The sequence below is a fragment of the Hyaena hyaena genome, unplaced genomic scaffold (assembly GCF_003009895.1).
Source record: "Hyaena hyaena isolate Hyena2069 unplaced genomic scaffold, ASM300989v1 scaffold_390, whole genome shotgun sequence".
In the NCBI taxonomy this organism is placed as follows: Eukaryota; Metazoa; Chordata; class Mammalia; order Carnivora; family Hyaenidae; genus Hyaena; species Hyaena hyaena.
In genome coordinates, this window is record NW_024081018.1 from 693,385 (window position 1) to 710,718 (window position 17,334).

Sequence of the window (17,334 nt, forward strand, 5' to 3'; positions counted from 1 at the left end):
GTCGTTTTTACTTCCTTTTAATGTAAACCAAATACACAAACACGTGAAAAACCCCCACGTGACACAAGAGAATACAGAGATTTATATATAGGTATTTACAGACCCTTGCAAACCAAGAGGAAAAATGGCACCTCTGGTTAAGGGCGGCTTCTCTTCCTAACCCTGTCCAAGATCAAAGCACTGAGGCAGCTGTTGGAGCCTCTGCAATTGCCTCTGGATGAAACTTAGCAGGAGCCTGGAATGACACCAGAAACCTCCCAAAGCAAAACCAAGAGTCCGACTTCCTAGCCCTGGCCCTAATCCTAAGCCCTCCCTCCTTGGCCAGCTGACGTGCCAAGGATTCGTTGTGTCTCAGAAGAGTCTCAGTGCGACCCCTGCCATTCAGATGCAATGGCTTCCCAGCCCATCTTGGCTTTTCCCGGCCTTGGGCTGACTAAGAAATGAGCTGCAACCAACCATGTCCAAGAGGAGAGGGTGGGAAGGAGTGAAGGAAGAGAGGATCCCAAGCAGAGAGCTGACGGCTCTGAGCAGGACGCCGGGAATGAACGAAGGGCCAAATCTGGACTCCCCCACAAGCCCAGCGAGGCCTCAGGAGGGCGCAGTGGGGCTGTGCTGCCACCTGGAGGGAGGTGGGAGCACTGCGGCAATGAACTGGGACAGCCCCTGGGGCACCTCCAGATCAGCCCTCCTTTCCTTTTCGGTCAGTCCCCTGTGCAGGAGCCTCACTGCAACAGCTCCTCCCAGGAGATGGGCTTGGAGAAGACCTCCCTTTCTAACCAGAGGTCGTAGTTCATCTGGAAGTCCTCAGGGAGGTCCACCCGCTGGCCCAGGACACTCTGCAGACAGTTGTCCACAGGCAGGAAGTCAGGGTTGCTGTGGGCTCGGTCATACCGCCGGGCATTGAAGCGTTCGATATTGGCACGGAGGGCACATTCCTCTGCCTGGAAGTCCCAGGGCCGGGCATCAAGATCTGGGACAAAGCAGGAAAGCATGTTTAGGAGCCAGGCCCCCGTGGCAGCTCCCCCTGGGTTCACTACCGCTCGGGCCAGGCTGGCCCCGGCCTGAAATGTTCAGCATCAGCTGGGAGCTGGAGACCTCTGATCTCCATCCTCAGGAAGACTGACAGGACTTTCTCCTTAGATAAAAAGGAAACTCAGGTAAAAATAGAGAAGCCAGATGTACAGGGAAAAAGGCCACACTGCAGTTTAGGGGGACCTGTCCAGGGAGAGCCAGAGGAATGACACAATTCTCTGAAAGTTACACTCTCTCTGGCTCTCTGAGATTGCTGGCTGGAAACTGCAGGTCCCATCAGCTGCTCATTTCTTCAGTTCCCTGACCAGGGACTTGGGGGCCACGTGGGTTCCACACAAATTCAGGGCACTGGGGTGCAGATGTGGTCACCTGGCCATGGGGCCGTGGGCCAGGAACCAGATGGTGCGGCGGCACAGCCAGGGAAGCCTGGAAGAGCCCACTCTGCCTAGAGGCCGAGGGAGCCGCCCAGATGGCAGGGATGCACGCAGATACCCAACAGTTAGGGGGAGGGGGGAGGCATCCTGCCGGGGGCAAGAAAAGTGAGGCACAACATGGCTCATGTGCCTGGACCCCTGTGTGTGATGGAGGCTGGGCTGAGAGAAGCTGGATCGGATTATGAAGGAGGGGAAGGGAGGCCAGGCAAGCCTCACATGCCTTACTTAAGAGTCTGGCTCAAATTCTAAGGGAAAGAGAAGCTAATGAAGGATTTTCCTTAGGGAGTTAGCCCCACAGGATCTGCTTTTTAAAAAGATCGCTGGGGCACAGTTTGAAGCACTGACGGAGAAGGAACTGGGGGCAAGGCAGCCATCAGGCTCTGTTGGGATTTCAGCGGCCAGAATTAAGGCAGCTGTGGTGGGGAGAGAACAGATGGGAAAGTATCTTGTGAGGGTTTCTGAAATAGGGTCTACCTCAGGGGGAGGAAGAGAGGAATGGGGGATGATCACAGACGCCAAGCCAAGGCAGCTTCTTGAAGTCCTTCCTGGAGCTCCTATCCTGATGCCAAAAAAGCAGGAACTGGACTCTTCAGGGTTCTAGAAAGCCGTCAGCCCCTTGCTCCGCCTGTGCCAGAGCCTTACCATTGCCATACGCCCAGTCATCGTTTAGCCGATGCCGCACCTTCTGGTAGATGGCGGACATGGTCTTCATGTTGCTCTTCCGCCACTGCCGCCCCAGATACTTGGTCTGCACCTTGAGCAGCTTCAGCACGTAGAGCTGCATCATGGCCTGTTTCACCTTCAAGGCCCGCTTCAAGATGGGGGCCGACTTGAACACCACTAGCATCTGGGAAGGGGCAAGAGGACCAGGTTGAGGGCAGAGACACCGGCACTACAACCTTGCCACTTACCGCTTCCAGGGTTAAGGGTAATCAGCCGTGCGGGTATTCCCCAGACTGTGGGGTGTTCCCAGGCACGGACTCCCCACTGCTAAATTCACGGCTCATTGAGAAATCTGAGGAAAGCCATGAATCCTCTCACTGCGAACGTTCCTATGTGCATGTATGTAAAATCTCTGAGGATTCATGGACCTCCCTACCCAAAGGTGTCCTCAGACTCAGGGTTAAGGGAAACTCCTAGAACCCTGGTTCTGTTACCAGTGGAGATTAAGAAGATGGAGTAAAATCCCTTCTCTAAGTGTCGATTTGGCTCAGGGCAAGACTAAGCCTCTTCTAGCTTCTAGTTCAACTCAGCAAGGAGCCAGACAGCAGCCATTAACAAGCAAGGATGGGGCTACAGGAGAGTCCCATGAAAAGGGGACAGGGCAGCAGCAAGCCTGCCCCAGGGCCATCTTGGGAGGGGACAGCACGAAGTGTGGCCTTCTGCCTTGAGCTCCGAGTTCGAGCCCGCTGCCCACACTAGCTCACCATTGTCCTCGAGTGCTTCCATTTTGTCAGCTTGTTCAGGATCCGAAGCAGATTGATGCAAGAAAAGAGGTTCCTCCAGCAAAACTGGTTATTGTCACCTGCTTCCTGCAGGGAAACCCCAGGAACGACCATGACTCGCACAGCCACGGGGCGCTCAGTGCTCTCCAAGGCCCTCTCACCCCACTCGGAACAGCCAGCTCTCTCCTGGCCTGTCCCGGCAGCCCTCTCCTCTTGTCAGCCCAGAGCTTGGCGGAGGAAAGGAGCCCCCTCGAGTTCTTCTGCAGGAACCACGGAGTGTGATTTGAGGGGTCTGTGCCGTCAGCCTCCTCACCTGGGGCACCCACACTGGGGCCCTTGCGGAGCTGTGCCCCACAGAGACCCAGTGTGAAAGGGAAAGCACTAGACCAGGGGAGCTCTGGGTCAGCAACCCCTGAACACCACGTTCCTGTATCCAAATCTGTCCACTCTGCAAGGTCCTTCCTCCAGCCCTTCTATGCAATTTCAGTGCTTTAAAAACCAGCACCCAACAGTGACCTCATCTGTGTACCCCTCAACACCTGTGTCGGGGGAGGCAGGTCCTCAGACACCACGCCCCCGCCCCCACGCCAAAGAGACAGTGTGGCTCACCAGACTCTCAGCGGTCAGCTCCGGCAGCTCATGCACCACGCAGTGGGGGTAATCCAGGACAGAGATGCTGCGGGGGTTAAGAGAGGCCAGCGACCACCGTGAGCAAGGCTAGGGGCTGGACAAACAGCTGGGGCACGGCTGGCTCCTGGCCTTCCTCACTCACTTGCTAGGAGGGGAAGCAGGACTGCCTAGCCTGCACTCCCTGCATTTCCCCAGCTAGAGGACGACCAAGTCCCCATTACAAGTGAACTTATACGGTCCCTCTACGCCAGAGACCAGCCTGTCATCTTGTAAGGCCCACAGACCCTGCTTTCCCAAAAGCAAGGAGTCTGGGGCTGGGGAAGACAACCTCTCAAGGCAATTAACGTATGCCCAGCCCCTCACAGAGACGGTGTCTGGCCCACAGCTCGCTCTGCGGTGCCCCATCAAATACAGCTGGCACCAGGCGAGGGGGCCAGGGGTAAGAATCAGCAGGTGGGTCCTTACAGTGCACAAGGCAGAACTCCTTGAAGAATATAAAAGCACACAACAGTGAGGGCCCAGATGAGAACCCTCCCACCCAGGCGCAGACCGAGTCACCTGTCACTAGACCAGCTGGACTCAGACCTGACACACTGGCATTCGCCACAGCAGAGACCATGACTCGTTCATCTTTGTGTCCCGAAGCCCGGCATGGGGCTGGCTTGCAGGTGCTGAATGAGCCCCGGAGACGACAGCCAGGCCTCTGGCCACCTGGCCATCTCTACCCCTTCCTGATCCCTCGTCCTTATCACCTGTTCTTGGCGGTGATGTAGGACATGATGTTTTGATTGAAGAACTTGAGGATCAAAGGGATGCAATTAGCAAACACCAGGTGCTGGGCCATGTATTCAAACTGAAACCAAGAGAAAAAATTAGGCATGCCTTTTAGGACCTCACCTTCTTCCCTCCAGTGATAAAAGGCCTTGGTTGGAGGACTGTGTCTTAAAACACTCATGCAGAGCTCAAGGGGGTCTGAAGGGCAAGGCCTCTGTTCTTCAGGGCTAGAGGAGCAGCCCTGCCTGAAGCCCTGGCCCAGTGAACAGAAAGGAAGGCCCCACAGGTACCTGGTAGACGTGGTTCAACTTAAAATGCTTGAGCAGCAACAGCAGGACAGCAGAAATGGCCTTAACAATGACCTCTTTGTGACGGTTCACATCCACCCCCAGCTTCATGCTCTGCAACACCGTGGTGCTGGAAACATGATTTCCGGGTGAGCCACCGGCATGGGCAGCACCACCTTTTGGGCGCTCGCAGGAGAGATGGGCACCCTGAGCCTTCCCCGGGCAAAGGTTCCCACCTCACCACCCACCCCATGAACAGCCCGTGTCACCCCAGGGACAGCTCCGAGACCAGGCCCCGGGCTCCTCCCGCCCACCTCAGCAAGCAATCCGGCTCTGCACCACTTGCTCCTTATGGGGCCTCAAACACATTCTTAGCCCATTTCCCTGCTTTTCTTCCCCAAATGAAATTCTCCTTTTCAAGATCTTTCTAAACTTTTGCCACGAGATGAACTTGGGTTTCTCAAAGTGTATCCTGTGGAACACTAGTACATGTAGACGTTTCATGCTACAGAGAAAAAAGCGCTCTGGAGTCAGATAAACAGAAGAAGCACTGAGTGAAATCGGTTTCTTAATTCAGGACTTCTCACTGTAAGTCTCTCCAAGAGAAGATTTAATATTGGACTCTGGGACCCTTCTTCCAAAGACCATCATGATGGCCAGTGTTCTGGGACACTCCCTTTGGTAGTCGCCAATCCCTGCCTCCTCCCTCGCCCAGCTGTCACTGCCAGACTCACGGGGCCCAGGCCCCAGGGAGACCGGCTCAGAGCTGGCACCAGGAAGGAGGTCAGATCGAAGCTCAGGCCCTTCTCAAAGCAGAAAATGATCTTGTTTGGTACTCTCACATCAAAGCAATGAGGTCCGTGCCTTGGGGAAAAAGAAGCCCTAAGGATTCCACTATCAGCCAGAGATACCCGCAACCCCCCACATGCCAAATCACCGGCGACCAGGAAAGAATCCGTTCCCAGCTCAGGTTCAGCCGTAGGCTGGTAAACTGTCCAAAAGCTAAATCTACACGTCCTGGACGTGCTGCTCACGCAGCTTTCGAGGGAGAGTTTCAGGAAATGTCGAACACAGCCTGATTCATCTTACAGAGGTTCATTCAGCGGTAGTTTCCACTGGAATCCAGGCCGACCACACTAAGCCACTTCCCCAGCCAGTAAAACTAAGTATTTAATCTGATACATTTTCTTTCTTCTGAGTCAGGAATACCCTAAACTTAACCTACAGAGAAATTAAGCCAAAAAAAAAACAAAAACAAAAACAAAAAAAACAAAACCAACCTAGCAAGGGTGGGACCAGAGGAAAACACTTCCCTATACCCCTCTCCTGGGGCCCCTGACCTGCTCCATTCACAGCAATACCACTTACGGCATCTCCTCAGGCAGCACGTCTGCCAGGATGTTGATCGAGTCGGTTTTGGCTTTCGAGGTGGGGGCGGCGGCCAACAGGATCTTCAGCAGCGCAATCTGGGGGGAAGCGGGAGAAGCCCTGAGAAGTCGTCCTTCAGAAGGCACTGGGGCGGGCGGTCCCACAGCAGGTACCAGTGACGGGCACCGGAGGGGTCCCAGGGCCGGAGCACTCACCATGTACTGAGGCAGGCTGGGGAGCAAGCCTTGGTACAGGGTTTCCGCAGGAACTTGCTCCACGTCCTCTTCTCCCTTGGAGCACAGTAGGTACAAACACAAAACCGCAGTCTGACTATGGGGCCCCCAGGCCAGCTTGCTAGCTGGCTGGAGGAGACTGTTGAGTGTCGATGTAACTAACGATGTCGAGAACGATGGCAGGCCTGGAAGAATGCACACGCTACCCGTGCCAGGCACCAGGCTTGCAATAACTTGGTTAATCCTTACTGCAGCTCTCTGAGGGAGGTACTATTTTCATTCCCATTCTACAGGTGAGGAAATTAAAGCACAGAGAGATTCAGTAACTTGCCTAAGTTGCCACCTACCAAGTGGCAGGGCTGGGTGTCAGAGGCAGGTGGCTGGCTCAGAGGCGGTGCTCTTGACCACCACACTAGACATGCGCCACCCCTGCTGTGGGAGCGAGCCTGGGAGGTTTTTGAGGGCAGGGCCTGGGACAGCTTTGTGGTCTGGGCCCAGCTCGGTGCCTGGGAGCTGCTGGAGGCCCAGTGGCTGAAGGCGGCCTCGGACTCACCCCCGAGAGAGGAGAGCGAAGGTACTCTTCCTCCATCTGTGCCTGTACCTCTGCAATCGACGTGTACTTGTGCTGGAGAGAGAGCGGGAACACCTCTCAGTTTCTGGCCAGAGCCCTGCACCCTGGCAAAGAGCCCATGCGACTTCCCTCAAACCTGAGCTGCTCAAAGAGAGCTAAGTTGCCACAAAGATCCCTAACTCAAATCCTGAAATATTTTCTAAGTGGCACATACTTATTAAAAACAGTCTAAAAAGCACACATTAGAAAAAAAACTTAAGGAAACGGGCTTTCAGACAGCTATAAAGACAGAAAAAAACTACGGAAGGGAGAATCAAGTACTCAGAAGTACTCAAGTACTCAGAAGCAAGTATTCAAAAAGCCTAGCCATACAAGGCCGGCTTCATACTACAAATCTCAAACACGTACTTCAAAAATATATCAACATTTACACCGCCGACAGGCTGTCAGGGAAGACATCCTTTCCTCACTCTTGAGGCCATGTGGAGACATGCACGTGTAAAAACTCCTGGTCTCCCTACCTCTTCCCACATGCTCTTTCCTCCCTTTGCTGACTGGCGGGTATGGAGGAGGAACAGGATTTTCTGAGCCCAACCTCCTTCTCTTTTCTCTTTAGAAAAAAGAAAAGCCTGTGTTCTCTTCTGCTCCTCAACCAGGCTTAGCGGGGTTCCAGCACTACTGGCCCCATCTGCCTAATTCTGGAAGTATTGCACTGGGACGCAGATTATTGCCATGTTCTTACGGCTCATTCTCCAGTCACTCTAACAGCAGTAAAGCCGGTGTTTTCGATCTCCATCTGCCCGCTCCTTGATTTCAAATGCCTTAGACTTAAGGCTAGGAAAAGGGAGGCCTACTTATCGGGCTCCTTAAAACTCCCACTGTCACGTAGATCTTTAACCCCCCAGTTAAGTCCCCAACAAGAGCTTAGCTCTGGTACGTAAAACTTACAAAGAGCTGTGTTAAAGAGTACTGCTGCGGTCCACACGTTCCCCGCCCCCAGCTCCTTCAGGTGCACAACCGCCTCAAAAGGTTTCTCCCAAGGGGCTGCTCTCACTTTACTCACTTGGGACCAAAGTAGGCCAAAAGCTCACCCAAGGCTGCCTACCTGTTTCAGAGTCTTGATGCTTTCGTGGATTGGCCTGGGCAGCCCTACCACCGTGTTCGTGTCACTGCAGAATAAAGAAAGGCCTGTGCTGAGGCCAGACATCAATGCGCCTCGATCCACAAACACCAGAGGCCAGGAGAGTGAACTCCCGCTACCTTTCTTCAAAAGAAACTCAGATCACACTCACCTGCCTAGAGTGTAACCTATAAACTTGCTACGGCTGGACTCGAGGAACATCTCAATGTCTTTCTCTCTGCCAAAGAGAACAAATAAAGTTTTTATTAAATGTTATTTCAAGGAGTCATGGTTAATAAAACATAGAAGGTTCAGAAATTGCAAAGCCAGAAGAAAAGGTCTCCCACCAGTTTTTCTTTTCAGTAAAAAAAAAAAAAAAGAAAGAAAAGAAAATATTCCAACTGTTTTAATGTCCTTTATAATGTTGCTGAATCAATAACCTGAAAATATATTATGTGTAACCAGTTTACCTGTAAAACTAAGATGATACATCAAACTTAAAAGCACATGTCATTCAGATATTGGTAACAAGTTTGTCAAAAGAATTTCTCAAATATGCAAAGTTTTTACAACAATTGGACCTATAAGCTTCTGATACGTTCACAGGAGTCCTGTTTTCCTGGCTCAAACAAGCAGCACAGCTCGTGATTTCTGAAGACCTGCACTGTAATCCCATCCACAGATCACTGAAATCTGGGGTTTCAGACTAAGAACGTGCCTTCTGTATCCTTTCACACACTCACCTATTTCTTAAGTTGATGCCTTTTTAAACAGAAACCACTTCTACCCAGGTACTTCCCCACCTGACTTATGCACACATATCTCAAACACCTTGAGAATTAGGATTCTCAAGCTGTTCCTTAATCTTTAATTTTTCTGTTAAAAACCAAATACAACCCCAGGGTGAGTGGGAAAGGGTTCAGTTAAATGTCCTTATTTTCATTTTTCCCTATTCCCCCTTCATTAGTGTGACTCTAACCAGAGCTAACTCATGTTCCTGATTCAAGGTCTCTCTGTTCAAGGCCGGCACCCTGGGGCCTCCGGGCCAACACAGGGTACCTTCTCAGAGCCAAGGTCAGCCTGGCCCTACAGAGGACCTCGTGCTGGTGACTCCGGCCTGGGGCAGGCCTGGGGGCGCAGGGCCTCTGGTTTCAAGAGCCAGGAGTGCCCCTAGTGTCTGAGGCTCACCTGACCTTGGGCGCCCATGGGAGCCCCTTGGGGCAGGTAAGCCTGTCGCTCTGAGTGTGCTGCAGCGGAGGAGGCATCACTTCGTCCCGCTCCAGGGGGAACGTCTCCCCCTCCAGGCTGTTGTCATCATCATTCTCCTCTTCCTCTTCTCGAGAGTCATCAGCCTTGTACGGATCCCGCTCGTTGAAGGCATCCAAGTTGTCCTGTTTTATCAGCGCCTGAAAAGAGAGGGAAGGGGAATCGGACAAGTGCCACGCGAGGCACCGGAAGAGGTCAAGGAGGCTAGACAAGCTATACCACAGTGAGGTGGCAGGCAGAGCCAAGGGCAGTGGACCAGAGAGGAAGTCAAGGGGGGCCTAGAGGACAAATCCTTTCTTGCCGCAGTGCCTCAAAAGTGCCACATGGAGAGTACCCACAATCGACTGGGCCCTGGGCTGAAGATGCAGTGTCGCTGGCTGGGAGGCATTCATTTGGACTAGCTGCTCAGAGAGGACTTCCAACAACCCCCCCACCCAAGGACCAGGCTGTCATGCGTTGTGCACCTCAGACCCCCGGGGGTGATGGGGCACACCGGTCACCCTCACCTTGTGCTCCCGACGGCCCCGCTTCTGCTGCTGCTCAATCAGGTCCGAGGCAGATGCCGGCGGAGAGGCAGCCCTCATGTTGCGGATCACCTTGATGCTGTCCTCGGGCAGTGGGGGGAGGCCCAGGATGGAGCGCTTCTCAGCCTTCATGCTCTGCAGCTCCTCAAAGCCGCCAAGAGTGCACTGCTCAGGGTACAAGGGGTGGGGCCGGGGTCAACACAGCTACAAACGGGTCCCTCAGCCCCATGTGAGGCTTGAAAGCACGCAAGACACCACGGCCTGCATCAATCCCTGATCAAGGGACTAAACCCATTCACACGAGAATTCAGCAACACCGATGAGGGAGCGGAGAAAACAGACCAAGGGAAGGAGACACGTGGGCTGACTGAGCTAGTGCACACACACTCAGCAATGTACACAGGATATATACTCTTCCTGTCAAAAAAGCAGACTGAAGAACCTATCCCTTCAGGTTTCTAGAAAAGTCTGTGAGACTCATGTGCTTCAAAAGCTGTACAGACTAGTGTTTCAAATTCAAATTGGAAATAAGTTATTAGATACTCCAGTTTTCTTTTAAAGCCTCCTCTCAGCATCCCCCTAGAAGCCACAACCCCGGGGATATTCGGCTGCTGTCTCTGGTTCGGTGAGGCTTTGTGAGGAACCAAGAGGATGTCTGACGGAAACAAAGTGTGCATACCACTCCAAAGAGACCCTACACTCGCGAGCCTGGCTCTGCAGAGTTGGCCTGCTCTGAAAAGAGGGAGGTGAGCCCCAGAGGGAGATGGAGTCCCAGCTGCAGCTCTGCTCCCTGCTGAGGTCTCCTGTCCAGGTGGGAGAGGCACTGAGCTGACATGGCCCCCAAGCCAGGGGTGCAGCTGTCCCTCCCCAGCCAGAAACAGGCTCCACGCCACACCCCGAGGAAGATGGTGCTAGCCCAGGGCTTGCTCTTGCTTCCTTCATGTGACCCCATGACTGAGGGGACCTGATAACACCAGCTCTAATGCTGCTTCCAATCACTGTACTGATTCCAGGTTCAGAAGTGGCCTGTCAGGGGGGAAGGTGTTTTATGACCAGAAAAGCAGCTCCAGGAGTCAAGGAGCCAACAACCTACTCTGACTCAATGACCAAGTCCTCCCTGCCTGCACTGAGCCAAAAGTGCTGTCTTGTTTTAAACCAAAGCAGTTGGTTATATATTAATTTATATATAGTTTTTCATATAATTCAACATTTAAGAGGATATACAGTGAAGTCTCTCTCCTGCCCTGACCTCTAGCAGCTGAGTTCTCCTTCAAGGGGGTGCTCACCAACACTGTCTTCCAGAGAAGTAGGAGAACCTTCTTCATTGGGAAGTGAGGGGCATGGCCGCTGCAAAATTTGGTCACCATCCCAAACAGCATGATGGCAAACGGTTCGTTGTTGTACACGGGGGAACCTAGAGGAAACACAAAGTGATCAGAGCCACCAGCAGGAACAGGACCCTCCCAAAGGCCAGCGGCCTCAGCTCCCGGGCAGAGCTCAACCCCCCAGATGTCCAGGGGCCCTACCCAGCTCGGCCCTGAAGGTCTGTCGCATGGTCCTCCACTCGGCCTTGTCGCCCTCACACTCCTGGTGAACGGTCTCCACAATCAGGTACATGATGTTGAGCAGTACCCTGGGAACAAGAGCCAGTCACAGTGGTGCAGGATGGGGAACCAAGGGGCGTCCTGGCCTCTTCATGTCCCAGCTAACATGAGGAAAGCTGGTGCACAAAGGCCAGATGGTGGCAGACGGCTATGAAACAGGGAAAACTGAGGCCCACAGATTCCCTCTTGGCGTGCCCTTCTTATGCCAGCTGCTAAGGTTACGACCTGATCTTACTCTGCCTGCTATTCCAGCATCGAGCTAAGTGCTTACTCAAAGCAAGTGCTTAATCAAGAAATGGTTGCTGCATGCACTGATATGAACAATAGCAGCCAAAAGCATTTACTGCCTGAAGCTTCCCGGCGCAGGAAAACTCAGGTGGGAGCGAGCTGTGGAAGTAGGTGCTGGGTCAGAAGCGGCAGCACAGGGTCAAGCAAGAACAAGCAAGGGTCACCATGATGGAGTGGAAATCGGGAGCGAGCGGGCAGTGCCCAGAGACCCACCCGCAGTGGGCACCCACACTCAGACTGAAAACTCCCATACAGAGTCTAAGCCTCACAAAAACGGGAAGATGATCTTAAGGTTTAGCAGTTGCTATCACTTCCCGCGTGGCCATAAGACGTCACGAAGTAGATGGGGGTCGAGCTACCCACGAGAAGGAGGAGCCCAAGGAACCATGTCGTGTGTTTCACCCAACACAAAATACCACACTGCAAAGTTCTCGGCGGCAGTGTGGGCAGGAGGCCGCACCTCACCATGGCTCTAGTGAGCGGCTTTCCCCTAGATTTCCTTTAGTGGCCCCATCCGAGCCCCCTAGGGAGGGCCCTCAGCAGGGGCCAGCACGGGACACACGGAGATCAGCATGCGTGGAAGGAGTATGCACAGTGAGGACACCTGAACCTGCCCCCAGATCCCTGCTCCGAGCCTGCGCTTGGGGAGTCCAGACCTCACCTCAGGTCTGTGCTGTCAGCCAGGGAGATGGCCGGCTTCCTCACTGCGCTGCTGCAGGCCGCACTGTTGCTGCAGGAGAAATGTGGGAGTCAGGCCCTCCTCCAGGAAGGAAGAGGAGAAGCTGCCCTGACAAAGCTGGGGAATAAAACGCTACATCACGTGTTACGACTGCCCAACAGGCCAAAGTTCAACGTGACTAGCCTGGAGCTGGGACCACCCCTCGGCCCCATGTGGCCCACTCGCTCTTCTCAAGAGTGGTTAGTTCTGCAAGCTCTGTCCCCTCTCCCCACCTCCCCTCCCCAAGCTCCTCAGAAGAACTCACTCTATCTCCATATTCAGAAGCTCCACCAAGGCATTGAACGTGCCCACCTCCAGGAGCAGAAAGATGTTGTAGCGCATCCAGGACTGCACCTCTGCCTCTGAGCCACACTCCCCGAAGGTGCCTGCCAACACAGGACACAGCTCACTGAGCCCCTCCCTGTACTTGACGGGGTGGTGCCGGGGCGCCTGGGGGCCCACTTGGTACCTTGGGCAACGTAGAGGATCGCCCGAGCCACCCTGAGCCTCTTCTCCCTGGCGGTGACTTCCAAGCCATCCAGGAGCCTCATGGCATGCGTACGGTGCTGGCTGGTGTCCAGCTCGGTCCATTTCTTGTCCGTTACTGCAGGGCAAGAGACCAGTTACACCTGAGCCCAGAAAAGTCCTCACGATGGAACGGGCACAATGGTAACTCCCCGCCCCGAGTTCAGGACCCGAAAACTCTCTCGGTTACTCTCTTACAGCAGTGTTAAGGTCACAATGCTGCTCTATGAATTTGAATCTCCAGACTGGAAACACGACTATTTTTGGTGCAATTTCAATCACATAAAAAGTTCCTCCCCCCAATACTCACGAGCTGAGAAGCCACCACCAGGGCACCAGCAGGCCCACCCTAAAGGTCCCATGTGGCTTTGACCAATCATGGTTCAGCAGGTTTCGCAGGCCCGTCCGGGTGACTCCAGCCACTCAGCTGGCTAGGAGAAACCCTGCGGCTCTATGAAGCCCGGTGAAAGGAACCGAGAAGTGAGGGGAATCATCTCACCGTGGATCCGGAAGTCTTCCTCAAAGCATTTTCGGTTCATCAGGAATTCTGGCCCTTCCGTGTAGCTGTAAAGCTCTATCAAGAACAAAGCCTCATCAGCTCCGTGTCCACATTCTGTAGCAGGTCTCACACATAGCAGAGAATGTAAAGCGTTTGCTTCTGGGCCCTATTCTGTCCCTGAGTCACAGTGACTCCGGGCCTCTCCCATTACTAAGGGGAATCTTAGTGCTCTCACGGGCATGACAGAGAGAGTGCTGACTTCCCCTGCAGCAGATAATCAGAGTGCCAGTTATGTACAAATCCAGGCATTTCCAGTCTGGTGCACATCGACCCCTCCATGCCACAGGCTGACTGCCACCACGGACACGTGTCTCCCGGTGGCTACGATGGCGGCCTGGGGAGCAGCTCAGGCTAGCGCATGTTACACACGAGCGGCAGATGTGCACGGCACGGGCACGCTTGTTGGCATGCCCCATGACCCCCCGCCCTAGGAGAGGCCACCGCCAGGCAGGCGGCGGATGGCAGAGGAGCATCACCGTCTGTGACTGGGCCACGGCCAACTACCTGACCGCACCAGGTGCCTCACCAAAGAAAGGTGAACACCAAAGTTATGAACTATACAAGGTTGAATCCCATAATTAACATGTTTTATCTATCTATCTGTCTCATCACCAGGGGATGAGCCAGAGGAAAAAAAATGAATGCCAAAATGACATTCACTCTTAATTGTATTAAAAACAATTGGGAGAAAACATGCCCAAATAACATGAAGTCTGTGCTTTACCCGAGAGCTCTGCAGCCCACTTGTCTGTGTCAGCATACTCAAACTCGAGGTCTGGGGACTCGGAGTAGCCCTTTTGAGAAAAGAAGAGAGGGTAACGCAAAAGACCGTTGTGAGTGTTGTCCAAAGGAAGAGACACACGTGCGCCCAGAGACCCTGCCGTGTGACAAGACACCATCGCCTCCACTTCTCTGAGGTTTTATCACGTTTCGTCTCCAGGGCGAGCTCAGGTCTCCCGATTAAGGCCTTGCACAGCACCTTCCATTTTTCCTTAAGAGAGCTTACAACGGAGAATCACACAGGCACGTGTATTTGTTTTGTGTCTCCCTCCCCACGAGAGTGCAAGCATCCCAACAGTGAGAACTCTGTCCACTCTGCTCACCAACGACTCCACAATGCCCAGCGCGCTACCTGGCCCGAATGAGGGAATGAATGGAGAGCTGAGAGTCCAATAAATTCTCATCAGATGAATGAACACTGCACATATTCTGTGCAGTGAATGGACCATTCCACATGGTGCTAAGATTCCGGAAGCCTCACTTCTTTCTGGCTAGTAGGTCATCAACAGCTCCGGACAATGTGAGTATTGATGCTCTCAGCTTTCTTGCCCTTCTCTCAAATTTCAGTGAGAAGGTAGCAGCCTAAGAGTATGATTTCCCTTCCCTCCCACACACAGGAGAGAATCTGACAAAAAGAATCTTTTCACTGACAGGGACTGGTGGTCACCGAGAAACACCATCTTGGAAGCCTTGTGCTCGGAAGGGAGAAGAGGTGACAGGGAGAAGAGGTGATGAACACGTAGAGCCCTCAGGCTTAATTATAAGCTACTTGGGAAGACAAAGACCACCCACAAAATGACATAACAAACCCACAGAAACTGAAAAAAAAAAACAAAAAAACAAAAAAAACTCTACTCCATCAGAGGCAGAGGTGTACACTTTTACAAGTTAATGAATTTCGGTTTCTTCATTTATGGAAGAGGGATGACAAAAATCTATCTTCAAGTTTTTTTGTTTGTTTTTGAAGGAGAGAGACAGAGCATGAGTGAGGGAGGGGCAGAGAGAGAGGGAGACACAGAATCCAAAGCAGGCTCCAGGCTCAGGAGCTGTCAGCGTAGAGCCTGATGCAGGGCTCAAACCCACGGGCTGTGAGATCACGACCTGAGGCAAAGTCAGACGCTCAACCAACTGAGCCACCCAGGCATCCCTATCTTCAAGGTTTTTAAGGCCGAATCAAAATCATGGAGCACACAGCGGGCTCTCATCAAGTGTTGGCCTCCCTGTCCTCCAGGCACTGCTCGGGCTCCCAGCCCACCGAGTCCAGCTATGCCCCCAAAAAGCTGAGCGCAGCACCAGCATCTCTAAGAAAACGACTCGAAACAGGTCTCTCAGCTTGAATGTGTTCACTGACTGGCCTTTCGTGTGTTTAGTTTAGTGTCTTAGAAAAAGACATTTAAATGCATCAAAGGGTATTCATTTGATCACCTGTGGCTACTTAGGAAAATTTAAAACTAATTTTATTTATTTTTATTTTTGAGAGCCAGCAAGGGAGAGGGGCAGAGGGAGACAGGGAGGGAAGAAAGAAGAGAGAGAGGGAGAATGAATCTTAAGCAGGCTTCATGCTCACCATGGGGCCCAATCCTACAACCCTGGAATCATGACCTGAGCCAAAATCAAGAGTCAGATGCTCAATTGCCTGAGCCACCCAAGGCACCTCCATAACTAGTTTTAAACTAAACTCCTCCTCTGATAAAGGTAGGCTCACCCCCCAACTTTCATACTCCTCCATCACCCCACAATGCAAAGGCTTCTAAAAACTCAGATTCATTGCTTTTTCAAATGATTCGATTCAAACAAAAAAGGACCTCTACTTTGGACTTAGCAAATTCTGACACGTTTTACCAGAGGTCTGCACTAGCCAACAAAATACAAAAGCTTGGGAGGAACTGATTTCATATATCTAAAGATGGTATCATCAGCCTCTGGTATGACCTGGTACACTGCGCCTGGACAAGGAGGAATTCCCTATCATTAAGCATCTCACTACTGACCCGCCCCTGAGTTACCCCAGGTGGAGACCTCACGGGATATACTCTGGGAACGTGCTGATTAAGAAGCCCTAAAGGGCGGCGACGTGTGTGTCTTCATTCATGAAATCTACAATGGGAGGCAGTGGGAGGAATTCTTTAACTCCGGGTGAGATGACTAGTCGGTTCCAGACTACGGTGTCTCCGGAACCAGAGGAACACCCCACCAGGCAGCGAGGCAATGCTGAGCCCTAATGCATGTTTACAATGCCTATTTATGATTGTTAACAGTTCGGCCCAGGACGCATTAGGCACTGTCAAACTACGGCCAGGACCTGAACTAGCTACGGTCAGAGAGAATAGGGAATGTTACCAACACCTACTCTCAGAGACGCCGAGCGCGTAGTACTATTAGCGATAATTAGCTCCGTCCGGTTTCGAGCTCCCTTCGCAGCCCGCACACACCGCCCACCGAGCGCTGCAAAGCCCACAGGACCCGCGGGCAGAGATGCTTAGGGGTCCGGACGCAGCCGCCCGCCCGCCTGCCCGCTGGAGCGCACGCAGACCCCTGACTCCGCATCCCCGAACTGGGGCCGGGGGCGGCTTCCCCAGGCGCTGGGGCCCGGAGGCCGCACCCTCAGCCCCCGCCCCAGAGGAGCGAGCGAGCAGTCGCCGGCTCCGGGTTCTCCCGAGCGGCGGAGCTCGGGGACGGGACCCCGACTTCACACCCCCGGCTGCGGGGATGCCAGCCTTGTTTCCTGCTCCTTTCTCTGTAAAATGACAACTCCTCCGCCGGGCCATGTCCAACCCTCCGGGAAGCCCAGCTGGAACCCGAGAGCGGCCCCGAGCCCCCCGCCGCCGCCCGCCCGGTGCCATCCTCGCCCCCCGAAGCTCCTGACCTCCGAGTCTTTGCGCTGGTTGCGGTTGAACTCCCGGGCTTTGCCCCCGGGCAGGAGGCCTCCGCCGGCCCGCGGGGCTCCGGGTGGAGGCTGCGCGGCTGCGGGTGGCGGAGGTGGTGGCGGCTGGGGCTGTTTGTTGTTCATGATCAGCGGGCCGGGGCCGCCGGCTGCCGGCTCCATCTTGGCTGCTCCACACCCCCGGAGCACTTCACGGACTGTAAGGCGTGATGCAACTCTCGCGTGATTTCCTCCAGGAACCCTCCCTCGTCGCCATATTAAGTGTGGCGGCACGTGCTGGAAGCCATCTTGG

The 17,334-nt window shown here is 53.6% G+C and overlaps 1 protein-coding gene and 1 long non-coding RNA gene across 3 annotated transcripts in view; one reads left to right on the forward strand and one right to left on the reverse strand.

The window, feature by feature from the left end:
• STRIP1 (striatin interacting protein 1) lies at positions 1-17,218 on the reverse strand. 2 transcript variants are annotated; one of them, XM_039251124.1, is made up of 21 exons: positions 17,025-17,218; positions 14,103-14,172; positions 13,319-13,393; positions 12,764-12,898; positions 12,560-12,680; positions 12,238-12,306; positions 11,211-11,317; positions 10,971-11,098; positions 9,667-9,849; positions 9,083-9,300; positions 8,067-8,132; positions 7,880-7,943; positions 6,757-6,828; positions 6,186-6,260; positions 5,971-6,068; positions 4,606-4,732; positions 4,294-4,394; positions 3,521-3,587; positions 2,894-2,998; positions 2,109-2,313; positions 1-970 (listed from the first exon to the last, which is right to left on the reverse strand). In XM_039251124.1, the coding sequence occupies exons 1-21, from the start codon at positions 17,202-17,204 to the stop codon at positions 723-725; spliced, it is 2,514 nt and encodes an 837-aa protein (XP_039107055.1). In that variant the 5' UTR covers positions 17,205-17,218; the 3' UTR covers positions 1-722. The 2 variants fall into 2 exon arrangements, with proteins under 2 accessions (XP_039107055.1, XP_039107056.1); XM_039251125.1 differs by lacking the exon at positions 6,757-6,828.
• The window catches only part of LOC120244543, a 15,238-nt gene continuing 12,537 nt past the window's right edge, over positions 14,634-17,334 (forward strand). Inside the window, exon 1 of the long non-coding RNA XR_005531562.1 lies at positions 14,634-14,678. This is a non-coding gene — a long non-coding RNA (uncharacterized LOC120244543). The remainder of the gene's footprint in view (positions 14,679-17,334) is intronic.